General features: G+C 50.2%; 1 protein-coding gene across 2 annotated transcripts in view; it reads left to right on the top strand.

Annotated features, from left to right (window-relative positions):
- The window catches only part of POLR1A (RNA polymerase I subunit A), an 85,917-nt gene extending 68,006 nt beyond the window's left edge, over window positions 1-17,911 (top strand). Inside the window, exons 27-33 of one of the 2 annotated variants that reach the window (XM_064268810.1) lie at window positions 2,928-3,054; window positions 4,442-4,546; window positions 8,333-8,617; window positions 9,805-10,005; window positions 11,096-11,213; window positions 11,805-11,969; window positions 12,311-17,911. In XM_064268810.1, the coding sequence (XP_064124880.1) occupies window positions 2,928-3,054; window positions 4,442-4,546; window positions 8,333-8,617; window positions 9,805-10,005; window positions 11,096-11,213; window positions 11,805-11,969; window positions 12,311-12,411 (1,102 nt within the window). In that variant the 3' untranslated portion in view covers window positions 12,412-17,911. The remainder of the gene's footprint in view (window positions 1-2,927; window positions 3,055-4,441; window positions 4,547-8,332; window positions 8,618-9,804; window positions 10,006-11,095; window positions 11,214-11,804; window positions 11,970-12,310) is intronic. The other variant, XM_010599945.3, reaches the window with a different exon arrangement.
- The last annotated feature ends 1,106 nt before the right edge of the window (window positions 17,912-19,017 follow it).

Genomic DNA, 19,017 nt, shown 5'->3' with positions numbered 1-19,017 from the left:
CACCGGGGCTCGCTCTTTGTACTTACGGTTCTCGTAGGATTGCAAACAGTAAATCCCATTTCTTTGCTTCCTGATAAGTGACAGCCCTGGCTTCCTGGCTTCCTCCCAGCAGTGAAGTGCTTTTTCAACTCCTATTGTATTTTGCTTGTGCACTTGAAAAGCTGTGATAAACAAAGCTGTGTGCTGTGGTGCAGTTATTTCTCTTGTGACTTCAGCAGAACGGACCTTAGTTCTCAGCCACAGACAAATGAAGAAGCAGATGGGGTGCGGTTTGGACTCCTGTTGTCAGCCCTGAGCAGTGACGCAGCCGTGTTACGTCCTCTTACAGACCATGAGATAGCAGAGAGCCTTGAAAAGCCTTGGGAGAGAAACCCCCAGGAAACGTCCCCATTTCTTTCCCCTCCGCCTCCCTCTTCTCTCTCACTCCTCTGGCCTCCCTTCTTTCCTTCCCAACTGTGAGATAGTGAGGCTCTTTTGACACAGATTGGGGGAGGGGGAAGAACAAAGACAGAGAGGTACTTCTCTAGGTAGAGAAGTATAAGCATTGGGGTTCCCCTCAATATCTAAACTGGCATCATCGCTTTGAATTTTCGTGTAAATTATCTAGAAGAGGGGCGAGGAGTGGGGAAGTGGCAAAAGCCCAGGGTGAGGAGTCGGGGTACGTTTGGGCCTCAGCCCCCAGCCGTGAAGTAACTGTGCTGGCAGCCTCTGCAGGTGTAGCTGCTGGGTATCTAGCTCTCCAAACAGCAGGGGTGGGCTGTTTGCCAGGCACCTTCCCTGCTTGTAATTATTTACCTAGGATGGGTGGGGCCTCTGCAGCCGGCCCCTCCTGCTCCCTTTCAGTTGCCACATTCCAACAAATCACGGAAACCTCCAGAGAGCAGCCCCTGTGGTCCTTCACATCCCTTGCTCTTGGCAGAAGCCCAAATGGTAAATTGTTCACACCCCCCAGGAAAACTCTGGCACCCTGGTAGCAGTCGGGTGCTTTTTCTACTTTTTCATCTTCTCTCATGTTCTCTGCCGGTACTGTTCACCGAATGAGACGGGCCAGGTAGCAGGGAGTCCCAGCTAGAGGCTCGGGGAGGCCAGTGGAGAGCTGTGTCTGCGCTTGGTCTTAGCCTCGAAGGATGGGCATAGCTCCAGCAAGGAGAGAGAAGGAGCTGGAGAAATTCCAGAGTGAGTGGCTTAAGCAAAAGCCCAAACGCCACAGAAGGGTGGGCACAGGTGGACATTCTTCCAAGAGACCCATTGTGGGGGGCTTGGAATACTGGCCGGGAGCCTCACGCGGGACTGGCCATTAACTGACCGGCCTGGGGAGTCTCCTGAGCCAAGCAGCCAGCCCACAGCAAAGGGAAGCAGCGTTCCGGAGAGGCTCCTTCCTGTGTGGGCAGCAGGCCACACACTGCTGCACTCTCTGTCTGTCCCATCTCATGTCCCTTGCTCTGCAGCAACCCTGAGGGAGACTGGGAGTAGCCCCACCTTGCGGGTGAGATCCAGGCCCTCACCAGCCTGCAGCAGACCTGGGACCTGAATTTGAGTCTGTCTCTTCAGAAATGTCTCTCCCACCCCCTCCCCGGTTGTTTTACATCTTGGGAGAGTCAAGCCCTGCCTGGCGTCAAGTGGCCCCGTCCTCTACCCCTAGCGTCTAGTGAACAAAGTCTTTACTGGATTAATGGCTGAGGAGCCTTCCTTCTGCCAAGAGCAGAAACCTTGACAAAATCCCATACCAGTTAAACAAAACCTAAACAAAGGGGAGAGGGGGTGACATTCTTTTGTTTTTAATGAACAAACACTGAACACTTGACTTGCCTGCTTTTCAAATTATGACTCTAAGCTCCGTAAGGGACACAGCCGATCTTTTCATCTTTGCTTTTACCACCGCTGCCCCGTAGGGTAGCATGTTACAGGTATAGGTGCTCAGAGTACACTGGGTGAATGGATTGAGGACCTGGTACTTTATATAAGAAAAACAGTCCATTTCAGAATACTGTTATGGCCTGATGATGAAGACAGGCAAGAGGTTACACTAGCAAAGAAGCAAGGGAGGGAACGGGAGGCGATAAGGGAACACTAAAGAAGATAATTCTGGGCAGGGGGAGGCCCGGAAAGGCCCCCCAGGTTCTTAGCAGTAGGTTGGTTCTTTTAAATTGGTTTTGTTCTGACCTGTTAGCAAGATTTATTGCCATGAAGCAAGTTATCACTTTCCTTTGAGGCTCTGATGCACCCTTCCAGTTGCCAGGGCTCCCATGCCAAGAAGACAGGTGTTCTTCTTCCTGGAGACCTGTGGGCAGCAGGGAGCAGTCTGATCCTGAGCTGAGGCTCCTTCTGAGGTAGACCCTGCCATCCTTGTACAGATGACACCCACAGTAGCACCATGGCTGCTCTTTACTGAACACCCACTCGTGGCCATTTACAGGATGATTCTAACCCATAAAATGAGACTGTGAGATGCACATTGTTGTAACTGCTGGCTGCCATCGAGTCTGCCTGACTCATGGTGACACCATGTACGATAGGACATTGTGCTCCGTGGGATTTTCACTGGCCGATTTCCTGAAGTAGATGACCAGGCCTTTTTTCCTAAAAATACACATTAACACCTACATATTATAGGCAAGGGAATTAGTGCTCTGAGAGGCCATCTGTTGTGCTCACAACCATGCGCCCAGGAGTGGCAGGTCCTTCTGGCCCTGGAGCCTGTGTTCATTCTAACATGCCAAATGTATGCCATTCAGAAACAACAAGAGGAGAAAAAGTGGACAGAGAGGAGAGGCTGGGCCTCCGTCTTATGTATAAATCCCCTGAAGAATTCCTCAGCATCGCCTGAGACGGGTCTGTGGTCCTTGGGGAGAACAACCTGCTTCCGCAACAAGGGAGGATGCAGAGGCTGGTACTGAACCGGCCATATTGCTTTCTTCTCATTTTAGATTTTTTAAACTTCTGATGGAATCCATCAGAAAGAAGAATAGTAAAGCTTCAGCTTTCAGAAATGTAAACACTCGAAGAGCTACCCAGCGTGATCTAGACAACACTGGGGAATCAAGGAGGAATCGGGTGAGTGAGTGCCCTAGGAAGGGCCCCCAAAGGCTGTCATGGGGCTTGGGGCACAGGGCAGTGATTCACTCAGTGTCCTGTCCTGGGAAGGCTCTGTGACAGTGCTCTCAACGCTCCTTGGGTCCCTTTTAGTGTGGGCCTACATCTCCACTTAACCTTAGCAGTTACCCACGGTTTTGATAAAGCCAGGAAGCAGCATTTACCTCTTGAGTGTGACGGCCAGGCAGGGGAGGCTGCCAGACAACATGGTCTGGTCTGCCTGAGGTGAGGGCTCTGGCTCACCCATCTCTCTGCTGTCCAGGACCCCTCTGTGAATGGTTTTTATCCTGAGGATCAGCTCATAGTGATGGCACATGCTGATGACACTTTGAAAATTTCTTTCCTGTTCATTTTGCTCTGCCTGACTTCCCCAGGCCAGATGAACTGAGGCCTGCAGGGGACTGGCAGGGACTAGAAGACACATTGTAAAGTTGGGCACAGTAAGGAAAAGGGAAGGAGCCAGGGAAAAGCCATTGTAAGCAAAATAGTCTGGGAATACCACATCTGCCAGGAGACCCAGGGGACAGCCAGACCTAAGGCGCAGTGTTGGGAGTTGAGTCCCAGATGTCATCTGAGCTAGTGGTCCATAAAGCTGTGCAGCAATAGGCTGTGTGGGTCGCAGCGTGGATGCAGACAGCCCCTGCGCAACTGTGTAGTCCAAGCTTTGTCACTTTGTCACCCCTAAGACGAGGGGCCAGTCAAGACCAGAGAGAATGTTAGTGCTCTCCTGCCCCAAGGGTCCCTAAGAAAGCACAAGTAGACAGGGACTGTCTTTGAGAGACCCCACAGTTTCAGTTCTGTCCTTCAGCAGAAGGAGGCTATAAGAAATTAGGAGCCGAGGTCAGGAGAAAAGCATAAATACTTGGTTTCTAAAATACTCATTGTTCCCTCAAAAAAAACCCGTCTTCCTCATCCCCATCTGCAACTGGTTTGATCAACAATATTTTGGGCAATATTTTGAGGGCTGTGCCATCTTTTAATGGCTTAGAAAGCCCTGATACTTTTTTTTTTCTTCTTCTTTTTTTAAAATGTAAGCTTTGCACATGGCACATGCAGAGATGAGGGCTTGAGGAAAGTAGGCACATGCTCTGGGGCAAGCACAGAGCTGATGGATGGATGGGTGGTTGGGTTGGTTGAGTGGGTAGGTGGATGGTTGAGACAGTGGTAACCAGATATAATGATTGATGAGTGGCTCGGTAGATAGGCAGATGGGTGGGTGAGTAGGTGGGTAGGTGGATGGATGAGTAAACCCCATCCATTTCCTGCCAGGTCGACTATGGGTGGATGGATGGCTCTACCGAGTACTGGATACTGGAGCTTATCTTTCCCACTTGTCCCCAAACCACAGGAGCAGGAAGATGAGGAGGAGGAGGAGCGCATTGTGGACGCTGAAGCTGAGGAAGGGGACGCTGATGCCTCTGATGCCAAACGCAGGGAGAAGCAAGAGGAGGAGGTGCGGGGATTCTGGGCTGGTGGTGAAGGCCTGTGGTCACACCCCTCCTCCTTTGACTGAAGGATGATCCCCTGGCACACCAGGGTACAGCTCTATATCGTGCTGGGAACCCTTCAGGAACCTTAAAGCCAGACCTGGCCTGTCCAGCACACCTCACAGTTGAGAGGACAATGTTAACAAGTCAGGAATTTGTCAGGAAACATGCCAGGGGTACCCTTTGAGTCTGGTTCTTCCTAGATTTGAATCACATTCTAGGTCCCAAAGGCTTCTGGCAAGGAGAAACCGAACATAATACCTCCCTCCCCCTGCCCAAAACCAGCCCCCGACTAGCGTAAGTGCTCTAAGGACAAAGGGCAGTTTACAGGGGCTCAGGGAATTCAGAGTTAAGAGAAAGCTTAAGGTTGAGCGGTTGAGCCAGAAAATGCTGTGTGGAGGGGCAGACTGCACCCTTGAGACAGATGGCATTGGCATTGTTGTTGAGGTGCTGTCGAGTCGGTTCTGACTCATAGAGACCCTGTGTACAACGGAACAAAACACTGCCTGGTCCTGTACCATCCTCACAAGTGTTGCTATGTTTGAGCACATTGTTTCAGCCACTGTATCAATCCATCTTCTTGAGGGTCTTTCTCTTTTTCGTTGGCCTTTTACTTTACCAAGCATAATGTCCTTCTCTAGGGATTGACTCCTCCTGATAACATGTCCAAAGTAGGTGAGACAAAGTCTTACCATCCTCGCTTCTAAAGAGCATTCTGGCTGTACTTCTTCCAAGACAGATTTGTTCATTCTTCTGGCAGTCCATGGTATATTCAGTATTCTTCTCTGCCAACACCACAATTCAAAGGTGTCAGTTCTTCGGTCTTGCTTATTCATTGTCCCGCTCATGCGTGCATATGGAGCAAATGAAAACACCGTGGCTTGGGTCAGGTGCACCTTAGTACTCAAAGTGACATCTTTGTTTTTTAACACTTTATTTAAAGAGTTAAATGTGCAGGACATTTGCCCAATGCAATGCATCATTTGATTTCTTGACTGCTGCTTCCATGAGTGTTGATTGTGGATATAAGTAAAGTGAAATCCTTGACAACTTCAATCTTTTCTTCATTTATCATGATGTTGCTTATTGGTCCAGTTGTGAGGATTTTTGTTTTCTTTATGTTGAAGTATTATCTATACTGAAGGCTATGGTCTTTGTTCTTCATCAGTAAGTGCTTCAAGTCTTCTTTGCGTTTAGCAAGCAAGGTTATATCTGCATATCACAGATTGTTAATGAGTCTTTCTCCAATCCTGATGCCCTGTTCTTCTTCATATAGTCCAGCTTCTTGGATTATTTGCTCAGCATATGGATCGAATAGGTATGGTGAAAGGATACAACCCTGATGCACACCTTTCGTTATTTTAAACCAAGCAGCATCCCCTTGTTCTGTTTGAACAACTGCCTGTTGGTCTCTGTACAGGTTCCACATGAGCACAATTAAATGCTCTGGTATTCTCATTCTTCACAATGTTATCCATAATTTGTTTTGATCCACACAGTTGAATGCCTTTGCATAGTCAATAAAACACAGGTAGACATCTTTCTGGTATTCGCTGCTTTCTGCCAGGATCCATCTGACATCAGCAGTGATATCCCTTATTCCACATGCTGTTCTGAATCCAGCTTGAATTTCTGGCAGTCCTCTGTCGATGTACTGCTGCAACCATTTTTTAATTGTTTTCTGCAAAATTTTACTTGAGTGTGATATTAATGATAGCTGATAATTTTTGCATTCTATTGGATCACCTTCCTTTGGAATGGACGCTATGGATCTCCTCTAGTCAGTTGGCCAGGAAGCTGTCTTCCAAATTTCTTGGCATAGATGAGTGAGCACTTGTATCCATTTGTTGAAACATCTGAATTGATATTCCATCAATTCCTGGAACCTTGTTTTTTGCCACTGCTTTCAGTGCAGCTTGGACTTCCTCCTTCGGTACCATTGGTTATTGATCATGTGCTACCTCCTGAAACGGATGAACGTTGACCAATTCTTTTTTGGCATAGTGACTCTGTATTCCTTCCATCTTCTTTTGATGCTTCCTGTGTCATTCACTATTTTGCCCATAGAATACTTCAGTATTGCAACTCGAGGCTTGAATTTTTTCTTCAGTTCTTTCAGCTTGAGAAATGCCAAGCATGTTCTTTCTGTTTAGTTTCCTAACTCCAGGTCTTCCCACATGTCATTATAATACTTTCCTTTGTCTTCTCGAGCCGCCCTTTGCAATCTTCTGTTCAGCTCTTTTACGTCATCGTTTCTTCCATTTGCTTTAGTTGCTCTGTATTCAAGAGCAAGTTTCAGAGTCTCTTCTGGCATCCACTTTGGTCTTTTCTTTCTTTCCTGCCTTTTTAATGACCTCTTGCTTTCTTTATGTATGATGTCCTTGATGTCATTCCGCAACTTGTCTGGTCTTTGGTCATTAGTGTTCAGTTGGTCAAATCTATTCTTGAGATGGTCTCTAAATTCAGGTGGGATATACTTATGGTCGTATTGGTTCTTGTGGACTTGTTTTAATTTTCTTCAGGTTCAGTGTGAACTTGCATATGAGCAGTTGATGGTCTGTTCTGCATTTGGCCTCTGGCCTTGTTCTGACTGATGATATTGAGCTTATTGGTCATCTCTTGCCACACGTAGCAGATTTGATTCGTGCATATTCCATTTGGTGAGGTCCATGTGTATAATTACCATTTATGTTATTGAAAAAAGGTATTTCCAGCGATTAGGTCGTTGGTCTTGGAAAATTCTGTCATACAATCTCTGGCATCGTTTTTTCTGTCACCAAGGCCATATTTTCCAACTACTAATCCTTCTTTGTTTCCAGCTTTCATATTCCAATCATCAGTAATTATCAGTGCATCTTGATTGCATGTTCGATCAATTTCAGATTACAGAAATTGGTAAAAATCTTTAATTTCGGCATCTTCGGCATTAGTGGTTGGTGCGTAAATTTCCATTATAGTCCTATTAACTGGTTGTCCTTGTAGGCATATGGATATTATCCTATCACTGACACAGCGTTGTCCTTCAGGATAGATCTTGAGATGTTCTGTTTTTGACAATGAATGGAGTGCTTATCTCTAATTTGTCATTCCCGGCATAGTAGGCCATATGATTATTCTGATTCAGCATGGCCAACGCCAGTCCATTTCAGCTTTGACAACTCCCAGTTTTACTACATTCATACTTCGTACATTCCGCATTCTGGTTATTAATGCATGTTTGCAGCTGCTGCTTCTCATTTTGAGTCATGCCACATCAGCAAGCGAAGGTTCCGAAAGCTTTGCTGCATCTATGTTGTTAAGGTCAGCTCTACTTTGAGGAGGCAGCTCTTCCCCAGTCGTGTTTTGAGTGCCTTCCCACCTGAGGGGCTCATCTTCCAGTATTGTATCAGACAATGTTCCGCTACTCTCCGTAACAGGATGGCTGAAATTAAGAAACAAAAAGAAAACCTGATAATACCAAGTGCTGTCCAGATGTGGAGCAACTGAAACATTTGTACGTTGCTGGTGGTAACGCAACACCATTCGTCTTTAATTTGTCCTTCCTGGCATAGTAAACCAGATGATTTTCCGATCAAAAATTGGCATTGAGGGGGTAGCATTCCCAGGGGAAGGGCCAAGGAGGAAGTGAAGGAGGCAGCTCAGGCCAGAGCAGAGAAGCTGAGAATGCAGAGCAGGTGGGCCTGGGTGGGTCAGGTCAGGTAAGCTAGCCGGTGGGACCCTGAGTGACACAGTGTGGTTCCGTTTCCTGCCAGGTTGATTATGAGAGCGAGGAAGAGGAGGAGAAGGAAGGGGAGGAGAATGAGGATGAGGACATGCAAGAGGAAGGAAGCGTCTCTGGTGAAGGCACCGAGGAGCAGGACCAAGAGGTGGGCCCTGGCCCAGAGGAGGACATGTCCCTGCCACAGCCGCGGAAAGCTGCCCGTGGCCAGGGACCCCAGGGAGCGGAGGCCGAGGAGCGCCGTATCCAGGCTGTGCGCGAGTCCCACGCGTTCATTGAGGACTATAAGTACGACACCGAGGAGAGCCTGTGGTGTGAGGTCAGTGCATGCAGGCCGGGCCGGGCACAGCTCACTGCTGCCCACCTTCTCAGCAGCCCAGGCCCTTGGGAGGCTGTGGTAGTCGGTTGCTCTGTTGCCTCAACCTCTAGGACATGGACTCTGAATCTGTTTTATTCTTAGGTCCCTGTAAGGATCTGGTGATAGCTAGACCCTCTGCTCAAAGCACAGCCACACACGTTTTGCTTACAAATCCTGATGGGCCAGTTCTCTAATTTTTCAAGAATAGTTTAAATGTGGGTCTGACCTGCCAGGTACTTGTTGCTAGTTACTTTTCAAATATATCCCTTCTTTTCATCCTCAGTGTAGCAGAGATGTAAACATACATCACAGCTGTTCTCGAGTTTCACTCTTGCCATGGTGCAAACAGTGAAACACTTGACTACTAGCCCAAAGGTTGGTAGTTTGAACCCACCCAGAGGTGCCTTGGAAGACAGGCCTGGCAATCTTCTGAAAAGCCACAGCATTGAAAACCCTCTGGAGCAGTTCTGCTCTGCACACGTGGGATGCCAGGAGTCGGAATTGACTGGACGGCATCTCACACCACCAGCACACAACACACAGCCTCATCCTCTGGTCATTCTCTTAGAGATTTAATAGCTAGCGTAGAGACTGGCTTGAATGCCTGTTATTGTTGGTGGGTGCCGTGGAGTTGGTGTTCAATTCCTAGTGACCCCATGTGATAGAGTAGAACTGCCCCATAGGGTTTTCTAGACTGTAATTTTTATGGGAGCAGATTGCCAAGTCTTTCTCCCACGGAGTTGCTGGGTGGTTGCCACACCAGCACCCTCTGAATGCCTAGTTGTCTGTAAGTAGACTTACTCTTTGTCTTTGATCGAGTTCATCGGCTCCCAAATTGTAGTGTCGATAGTGAGAACCACTGAGCAGGATTGCAAACAGTAGGCAGTGTGCACCAGACTGGTAGCTGGGAGGTTGTTAAGTGATGTTGTGTGTGCATACCACCATTCTCACCCTGATCTGGTGACTGAAGATGACCGTTCTTTGGGTCATCCCGTGTTTACCTGTGCAGACCCACCAGCCCCAGCCCAGGTGTTTACTGAGAGGGCCTTGAAGGCACTCACCGAGGGCACTGGGGCAGTGGGGTCCTCTGCAGAGGGGTGGGGTCTGGGCAGCTATCTCCCCTGGCCCAGCTCTCCCTCTTCCTGCAGGTGACGGTGAAGCTCCCTCTGATGAAGATCAGCTTTGACATGAGCTCCCTGGTGGTGTCCTTGGCCCAAGGCGCTGTTGTCCATGCGACCAAGGGCATCACCCGCTGCCTCCTGAATGAAACGACCAACAAGATGAACGAGAAGGAGCTTGTCTTAAACACAGAAGGAATCAACCTCCCCGAGCTGTTCAAGTATGCTGAGGTGGGCACCCCCTGCACAGGTGGTCTGCTGGCAAAGCAGCAGCCATGATCCTTGACGTTTGTCCTCTCAGAATCCGGCCTCGGGGTTTCCCAAACTAATTGGAGCACAAATTTTTTTCCACTTGAAATTAAAACTTACCGTGAGTAGACTTGTGAGAAATAACTTGGAAACCTATTCCCACACTTCTCTGCTGAGTCAGGTGCCTGCCCTGTGAGCGGAGGCAGCTCAGCCCCAGGCCGAGGCCCATGTGCTCCTTTCCCACGCTCTCCACCAGCACACCCGATCTCTCCTCTGAGCTGTCTCTCCCAGCTCTCCCCAGTTCATTGAGTCTCCAGGAGTCTTCCGAAATGCTCTCAGCCCCTGGGCACAAGTGTCCCCACAGAATACTGAGCACGGAAGCCCTCCAGCTCACCGTTGCTGCGTCTGAGCAAAGGCGGCCAAGCTCTCCCTGCCTGGTGCACGTCTTCCCCCCAGCAACAGCGTCCCTTCCAAGCCCCCTTCTTCCCTGGAGGCTTTCACCAAATACTTCCCCAGAGGGCAGAGCGGGAGAGAGCCCGTCTCCTGAGAGGTTTGTTTAAGCAGGGCCAGGCAGGCCACCAGGGTCTCCCTTGCCTCCTGTAGACTCTGACTTGTCTTTGGGGCGCTGCTGCCACCAGCCGTAGCACAGAGCTCAGCCAGCCCCTCCAAGGCAGCTAACTTGGAACCTGCGAGCTGACCATCCCTGTGCCACATGTGTGAAAAGTGTCTGCCAGGGGCACATCCATGCCTCCCCAAGAGACAGGCTTCTCTGTTAAAAGAAACTAAAAAATACCTTTCTTACTGTTGAATCTGAACTGTATACCAAGCCCTCTCTCAAATCTGGTAACAAAAACGAGACAGGTCTTGGGGGCCCAGCCAGCATTCCATCAGCAGCTCTGCCTACGCTTTTTTCTTTCACTAATCTTGGGCCACCTCTCAGCCACTTTGTCGTCAGCTGTCCTCAGCTGCTAGACACAGGAGAGAGAGTGGCCAGGGTTGCACACCCAGGGGAAGAGGGTGGAAAGCCAGGCCCTCTCAGCACACACACCTCCCCACCACCCTCCCCCGCCAGGTTCTGGATCTGCGCCGCCTCTATTCCAACGACATCCATGCAATGGCCAACACATATGGCATAGAGGCTGCACTGCGGGTGATTGAGAAGGAGATCAAGGACGTGTTTGCAGTGTATGGTAAGAGGACTCGCCCAGGAGCTGGAGGGGTCTGCAGAATTCAGGTGAGACTGAGCAGGTCACAGTGCTAGTCAGAGGACCAATGGGGCGTCCAGATTCGTGGTGTGGACTGAGACATGGGCGCAGCGAGTGGTTTGCTCGTAGGAGGATCCCTGAGTGAGCGTGAAGACACAGAGGCTTGTGCAGTCGTGGTGGCCCATCACCTAGGCCTCCCGTTTCTCGGCTCCTGGCTTCTGTGAGGGACCCTCAGTGTGATGTTGGCTCCCTCCTGTCTTCAGGGTTTTGGTTCCCAGGTGAAAGCACTGCAGTTAGAGTCTTGTGTCCTTCAAGTCTGGATTCTCTGTTTCCTCTGCTGTTCCTTGTAAGTGGAAAGTGGAATGTTGTCGTAGCACCCAGGAATAAGGGAGTGACTGACTCCCCAGTGAGGTTTAGGGGTCAGGTGACATAGCCAGTAGGTGGGGAACTGGTGTAGAGCCCTGGCTGGGGCCTGACATCCACCTCTGTTCCTTCTGGGAAGCAGCTGGCTTGTCAGGTGACACTGTCCCAACGTTCCCCTCCTCCGTGTTCAATCCTTCCTTGCCCGTGTGACAGGCATTGCAGTCGACCCTCGTCATCTCTCCCTGGTCGCCGATTATATGTGCTTTGAGGGTGTTTACAAGCCGCTGAACCGCTTTGGGATCCGGTCAAACTCCTCCCCTCTGCAGCAGATGACGTTTGAAACCAGCTTCCAGTTTCTGAAGCAAGCCACCATGATGGGTCAGTGCTCCTGGCCTTCCATCCACCCACCGGGGGGCAGGGGCCTTACACAGCGCCTTTGCTATGACATCTCGTGAGAATGAAGCGTCTAGGGAAGGGGCTTACAGGAGACAGGGCACTGGCTCTGTTTAGGAGTGAAAGAGGGCGGTCCTGCCTTTTGTACACAGAAGGACGGCTTCCTTATATAGTCTTCCTGGCCCTCAGAGCTTTGGGATGCCACTCGTGGCCAGCTCAGCTTCTGAGGTGCCCCAGCCACATGGCCTCAGTAGCAAGTCCTCAGTCTATTACTTCACCCCAAGCTTCTCCCTCAGTGGCCTAACACGTGCTTTTGTTTCTCCCAGGGTCCCACGATGAGCTGCGGTCCCCTTCCGCCTGCCTGGTGGTTGGGAAAGTTGTCAAGGGTGGGACAGGCCTGTTTGAACTCAAGCAGCCCCTGAGATAGCAGCCACCATGGCACCGCCAATGGCCGGGAGAACCTGGATGTGGGCGTAGCCTGGCCCCCTACTTACAGAGTGCACGAGGACTGGGAGGCTGGACTCCAAGGGGTAGTGTGAAGTGATGGTGTGGGGCACAACTGATCTTGGGGCTTCGGAAAGCAGCTGGCCTCTGGACCAGACCAGCTTCACCTGGAAAGGTGATAATCCCCTGTTTGGGGATTGTCTGCAAGATTTAGGATGTTTTCTGAGGCCCTGCACTGGGGCTGGAGCTTCACTGAGCTGCAGAGCAAGGCAAAATCCCCAAAGAGAAGCCCCAGGGCTGGGTACTGGGAAGACTCGGGGGAGCAATATGATCCGGGACTGCAGCAGTGACTGCAGGTGGGATTCCGGGGACTCCCCTTCTGCCACACCTGCTCCTGCCGTCGTCACCAGCCCCCGGGGCAAAGTTCCAAACGAGTTTCCACCCAAGGGTTGTTCTCCTGGGCCAAGCAAGGGTTGCACAGTTCTCCACACTCTCAACTTGTATGCCTGGACCAGGGTCCTTGCCAAGCGTCCTTCCAGGCCAGATCAGCCCTGGGCCTGGGAGTGGTCTCTCAGGCCCAGCAGCTCACACCCACACATCCATGCCCCAAGTCATCCTCTGGGCTGGGATACTGGAATGAGTCTGGCTGTCCCTGGCTCTGTGCTCGCGTCCACGGTGAAGCCTGTGTTCCTTCTGGTGGGCCTTGCTCTCAGGTCACCCAGGCTCGCTCTCCTTGGCACCAGCAGCACGGTGCCCACACACAAAGGCTTTGTAAAGCCAGAGGCAGTTTCTATTTTAATCTAATGTTATTCCAACTCAGGCTGAGTAATAAACATCACTGGGACTAGCTGTTGGGATAGGAAAAAAGACCTGGGGTTTTTTGTTTTTTTGCTTGGTTTGCGGTTTCTGCATTTGTGAGTTGAGAGCCCAGGACTGAGATTTCTCAGCAGACAAGCTCAGCACAGTCAGATCTTGGGTTCCTCTTCCTGTTCCTGTCAGAGGAAGTGGGGAGAGTTCAGCCCCGGTAGCCCCCATCACCCAGGGTGGCCCCTCCAGTGCCCACCCTCCTGAGCCAGCCCTGGCCCTGTGGCCAGAAAAGCAGAAGCCTGTGGGCAGGGATTGTGCTGACTTTGGTCTGGAATGGGAAGGGCTGTTATCCATGACCTTGGTCTGGGGGTTTAAAGGAGAGGCCTTGCCAGGGGGACAGTGGCTGGGCCATGCCCTCCAGGCACTGGTTTTTCTTCCTTCCCTGTTCCCCTCTACAGACACATGAAGGGCACAGCCCATGTCTCCCACGTCCCCACTAGGGAAAAACCTGGCAGAAATGGGAACTTGTAACATACCGGGTACACCAGGGCTTGGTACAGAGGAATAAGGACAGCTTGGAGGGAGGGGGGCGGGAAGGGTATAGGAAGAAGAGGTTCCATGAACCATGCATTAAAGATGCCCAGCCTACAGGGGGAGGTGCTGATTCTTTGAGTTAAAGGGCAAATTCACAGTTTAAGTGTTCTCACTTAAACAAATGGAAACCGGGGCGGCATAGTGGTTAAGTGCTATGGCTGTTAACCAAAAGACCAGTAGTTCGAATCCACCTAGGCGCTCCTTGGAAACTCTGTGGGGCAGTTCTGCTTTGTCTTATAGGGTCGCTATGGTCGGAATCGACTTGACAGCAGTGGGTTTGGTTTTTGGTACTTAAACGAGTGGAGGGAGAGGGCCCTCCAGTAAGACCACCAAGCAGCCTGGGGCTGTGACATCCTGTGGATGCAGGGGCCTGGGCTCAGCCCCAGGCGCTGCGTGCAGGGAGATGCAGGAGCCCTCCCTGCATCTAGACCCTCAGTCTGTGTTGGGGTGGGAGGTGGTAGATGCCTGCCCTTCCGGCCCCAGTTTGTCCCGACATTTCCTGGGTAGCTGTTTTCCAGGCGCTTCCCTCCGCCTGAGCACACGCGCTCACAGGGCTTGAGTGTCAAAGAGCACACTGGGTTTTGAAGGTGACATTGCAGAGCTTGCATGTGGTGACACGCGAGGAAACTGTCGCTGTGGTCCACTTGTGGGATTGCACCTTCACCTCAGTGGCCCTGCCTGTCCAGAAGCCTCTGAGTGTGGCCTCCTCAGCAGTTGAAGGTGGTGTATTTGCTGGAATAGTCTCAGGATTGTAAATGCCCTTTCTCTGAGGGTGCCCTCAGTTTGGGGGAAGAGCCACAAGTAGGTCTGAGCCAAATCTGATGAAGAACATGGATCACGCGTAACACGGTTTTAGTCAAAACAGAATGAAGTGTGCGCTGGGGTTCCCAAACTCCTGAAGCTGTGAGTTCTTCCACCAGCCCCTGTCCTGGGACGTCCTTCTCCTGTGGGTGTTCATGTGGCAGTGTCCACACCTACTCATTTTTTAAGATTCAGTTTTAAAAAGATCTTTCTCATCTCATCAGAAACACTACCAACGTTCCCACGGTTACCCCTTTGAGTCTTTGAGACATTTTCTGTCCTGAATCAGGTAGGAAGAAAACTCAGGAATGGCTGAAGTATCTTGTCAGGTTCCTGGTCTGGAACTTGAACCTTCCTTTTTCTCCCCTGTCCCCCTACTCCCAAATACATGTGTTTTCCTCACCCTCACCGAGCTTTTCGGGCCTGTTTTAGGCCATTACTTTAATAAGCTACTTTGTTAAGGCGTCCTTCCTGTGTTGTCTCCCTCCTCCCCACAGGGCTGGTTTTAATCAGACACTGGGGCCCTGAGGTGATCTGTACCTACAGGGGCTTAAGAACCACAAGTGTCTGTTGGTTGCCAGTCTTAAGATTTCAAGCTTACAAATTGAGTTGGGGATATAGGAGTCTGGAAAAGCTCTTGAAGTAGGAAAAGCTGGCCCTTAAAGGATGAAGAGGCATTCCATCTGGCCTCTCCTGAGTGGAGCAGGCCCCGGGACAACAGGTGAGTGAGGCCATCTTGTGCCTCTGTCTTAGAGGTTTAGGTAACTCAGTTTGCTGGACCCACCTACTGCAGGTCTCCCAGTCCTGGTGTAATTTTCTCTCTCCTGCCTTGCCTACTTAGGGTTTTTACTTTTGATCACAATCACCAAAATAAGTACAGTCAGAATTTTTTAAATTCCTACACAGTCAAGCCTCCCTTTTTGCCAAAGGCTACTTAGGCCAGGGTTCTCCATCCTGCACAATGGAGCCACCTGGGGAGGTTTTACATTCTGACTCCAGAGCACAAGCTACCCAGAGGTGATGATTTCATTGCCCTGGCGTGTAGCCTGGGCACTGTGAGTTTTTGAACATCTCCAGGAGAGCCTAATATGCAGTGGGGTGAGGACCACTGACTTAGCCCTTTTGTTTCTACGTTTTTTCTCAAATTTTTTTTGGTGGCATGTGTTTTCAGTATTGGAATGCATGCTTGCTAATTGAAACCCTTTGCCAGAGTTGACCCTATAGGACAGAGTAGAACTGTCCCATAGGATTTCTAAGGAGTGGCTGGTGGATTCAAACTGCTGACCTTTTGGTTTGCAGCTGTAGCTCTTAACCACTGAGGCACCAGGGCTCCCTACTAATTGAGTGTGTTTAAATTTTTGGTTGGTAGTATGGATTTTGAGAAATATGATCCAGTGATACAAGCCACTGGTTAAGGGGCGTGGCACTCTGGCGCCGCCAAGGTGTGGTATGGCAATATACCAGTGACAACTACATAAGTAATTTATTGTGGTTACATAGGGAACCTCTGGTTTTCAAATATGTTACAGAAACACCAAAACAAACCCATCAGGTCTCCCTCACTGTCACACAGGAAAGCCGTAATTACGCCTGTCAGCCTTATCTCACAGAAATAAAGGGGGTGGGGGGAAGCAAAATTTACAAAACTAACACATCCAGGAAGCATCATGACTTAATAGAAAGCTGAACTCTGGTCTGCTGAGCTTCACGTGTTTCAAAAGGGACTCACCTTGACACTAAATGCATTAGAACCCAGGTAATACCTTACCTCTGGGGTCGAGGAATAAAATCGGCTGGCATGCCATTTATGCCAATGGTAACGAAAGAGACTGACTACTCAACTATGAAAACTCGCAGTGCGATGGTTTAAGGAGTGAGTCGCTGACCCTAGGTCTCCGTGAAGGCCTGACTGCTGCTTTCAAAAAAACTGTGTGTGTGTGCATGAGCTGAGATGTTCATGGTGCCAAGGTAGATGTCTTCAGGGACACAGTGGAGTTCAAGGAGGCTGCAGTTTTACCTGGCAGCTCAGCAAAGCCTAAAGGAAGATCAGACAAGAAGTGTGACACTTCCAGCCAGAAAGCAGAGAGCCTGAAGCTACAGTCCCGCCCAGCACATGAGTGAGGCTGCTTGTTCAGCTCAAAAGTTCCTCTCATCAGGCACCAAGGGCCAGGGAAGGGGACTCTGAACAGGCCAGTGTTTCTTAGGAACAATGCTAGTGAGAAGCAGGCCAGTGCAATCCCATTTAAAAAGTGAAACCTTGTTTGATGAGGATTGTACCTCATGTTCCCTAGATAGTGCCTCTCTCCTCCTGCCTGTGAGTGGATACAATTCACAACTCCTTACAGCTCCAGTTTCACAGGCCAGGGCAAGGCCCAGAACCTGGTTTCAGGAACAGGGCTGAGCCAGAGGCATGGGGTGGTGGTGGTGGCTGTTAAGGGGGGACACCTACTCCCTGGCGCAAGTCCAAGGGGGCACCAGACGAGGCATTGAATAACATTCCAAGGTGTCACAAATACGGAAGACGTCCGACATATCCAGACAAGGAGGGAAAGTGTTTCTGCTGACACAGGGCCAATATCAATGTGTCTTCCTTCATCTTGAAATGGGCGGGGGCCGGGGCACAATTTAGAGGTAGCCTCTGGGCACAGGTTACCTTCTCCAAGCCTCTGGGCTGAGCACCTCAGTTCACCTTGACTGGGCTCTGGTTTCACGCAGTTGCTCGGGTGACTGACCTTGAACAAGTCTAGGACCTAAGGGGTTTGGGCTCCATGGCCTAGAAGGCACATTCCAACCCAAAGATCCCTGACCTTCCCCCATCCTAAGACAGAGGTCCCCAGGTTGCGGAAAATTCCATCACCTCAAGCAGCTTGCTTGGCACCCTCAGTAGCTTTACATTAACATCCTGGCTCCCCTTTCCTTAACTCCTGCCCAGAACTAGAGGAAATAGGCAGAAACTGGTATAGGTGCCAGGTGGACATTCTGGATAAACTCTTAGCTGATTAAATGCCTTGTACGTAGTTACTTCCCCACCTCTGGGTGGAGTTTAACCTCCCTTTTCTGAACACACCATGCGTGAAGTTATATGTAAACCCAACTGTGCCTGTGTAGTATGATTAAGAATATTGCTGATGTAACTTGTATGAATTTCCTGCTTTTAAACCCCACAAAAGTAACCTCTCTCACCCTTGCTGAGCAGTCTTGGCAGCAGCAGTCCTGAGTGTTCTTTCCTTGTGCAATAAAATAAAAGTGCCTTTCTGATCTCCCACCCCAGTCTCTCGTTTATTGGCTGAGACAAGTCACACCCAGCAAAACCTTGGGTTTCCACCTGGCAACAGTCCTGCCATCCATCCAACCTTTATTCTGCTTTGTGCCAAACACCCGAACATGAGTGAGCTGTGCGAGACCTGCCCTCATGGAGCTTGTGGCCTAGTGCCCAAAATAGACAATGCAGTAAGAAATTCATCTTCATTGTGACCAGGCCAAAGGTTGAGGTTCCACCAAGCATCATGTGAACATGCCGTCCACTCCCTAAGTAGGATTATGCCCACCCAGCTGCACATGATGCTTTGTGAAAAGGACAGAGGGCAGGCACTTGGGTGTTCAGAGGCCAGGAGGAAATCAAAAAAGAATCCAAAGTGCAGTAATCGCTACCCCACATGCCCCCACTCCCACGCCAGCTGCTCACCTTCTTGCCCGCCCCGTGGTTAGAGCCTGCTCCATGGTTAGAGCCACAGTGCTACCTGTAGGTCTTTTACAAGTTGTGGTGAGCCTTGCTCAGAAGGTCTGGTGGCCCTGCTGGATGCTGCTTTCTGGACTGGCCTGCCTGATGCACTGTCGTTGGGGGAGCCGACCCAGCCAGCCTGGGGCTGTGGCCTCCCAAGTGACAGGGCTTCAGACAGCACAGGCCTCAGCTGGACCACAGTAAACATCCCCTCCTCACTAACTCATGATTCTTGCTGGGTAACGTTAACCTGAAGTTCCACGTATGTTCAACCAGTCCAACCTCATAAATGGTGAAGCAGTGTGGCTGCATCTTGGGCCATAGGCTGAGCTCTGAACACTGGCGCCTCTTGAAACCACAGGTTCACGACTTAGCAGAGAAACCCCAAGAAAGTAACTCAGCCTGTCTGTACCTTGGGTTCCTTGTCTGTGAAATGGTGACAAATTAAATGAGACTGTTTATAAATCTTATGAAACTATGTTTACCCCCATCAGTTCTCAACTAGGGCCAATTTTTACCCTCAGGGGACAATTGCAATGTCTGGAGACATTTCGTTTGTCACAACTGGAGGCAGAAAGGTGTTAGTGGCATGTGATGGGTAGAAACCAGGAATGCTGCTAAACATCCTACAACAAAGAACTAAAACCAAAAAATTATATGTCCCCA

Source organism: Loxodonta africana, chromosome 15 (assembly GCF_030014295.1).
Source record: "Loxodonta africana isolate mLoxAfr1 chromosome 15, mLoxAfr1.hap2, whole genome shotgun sequence".
NCBI lineage: Eukaryota > Metazoa > Chordata > Mammalia > Proboscidea > Elephantidae > Loxodonta > Loxodonta africana.
This window is presented reverse-complemented; position numbering and strand designations above follow the sequence as displayed.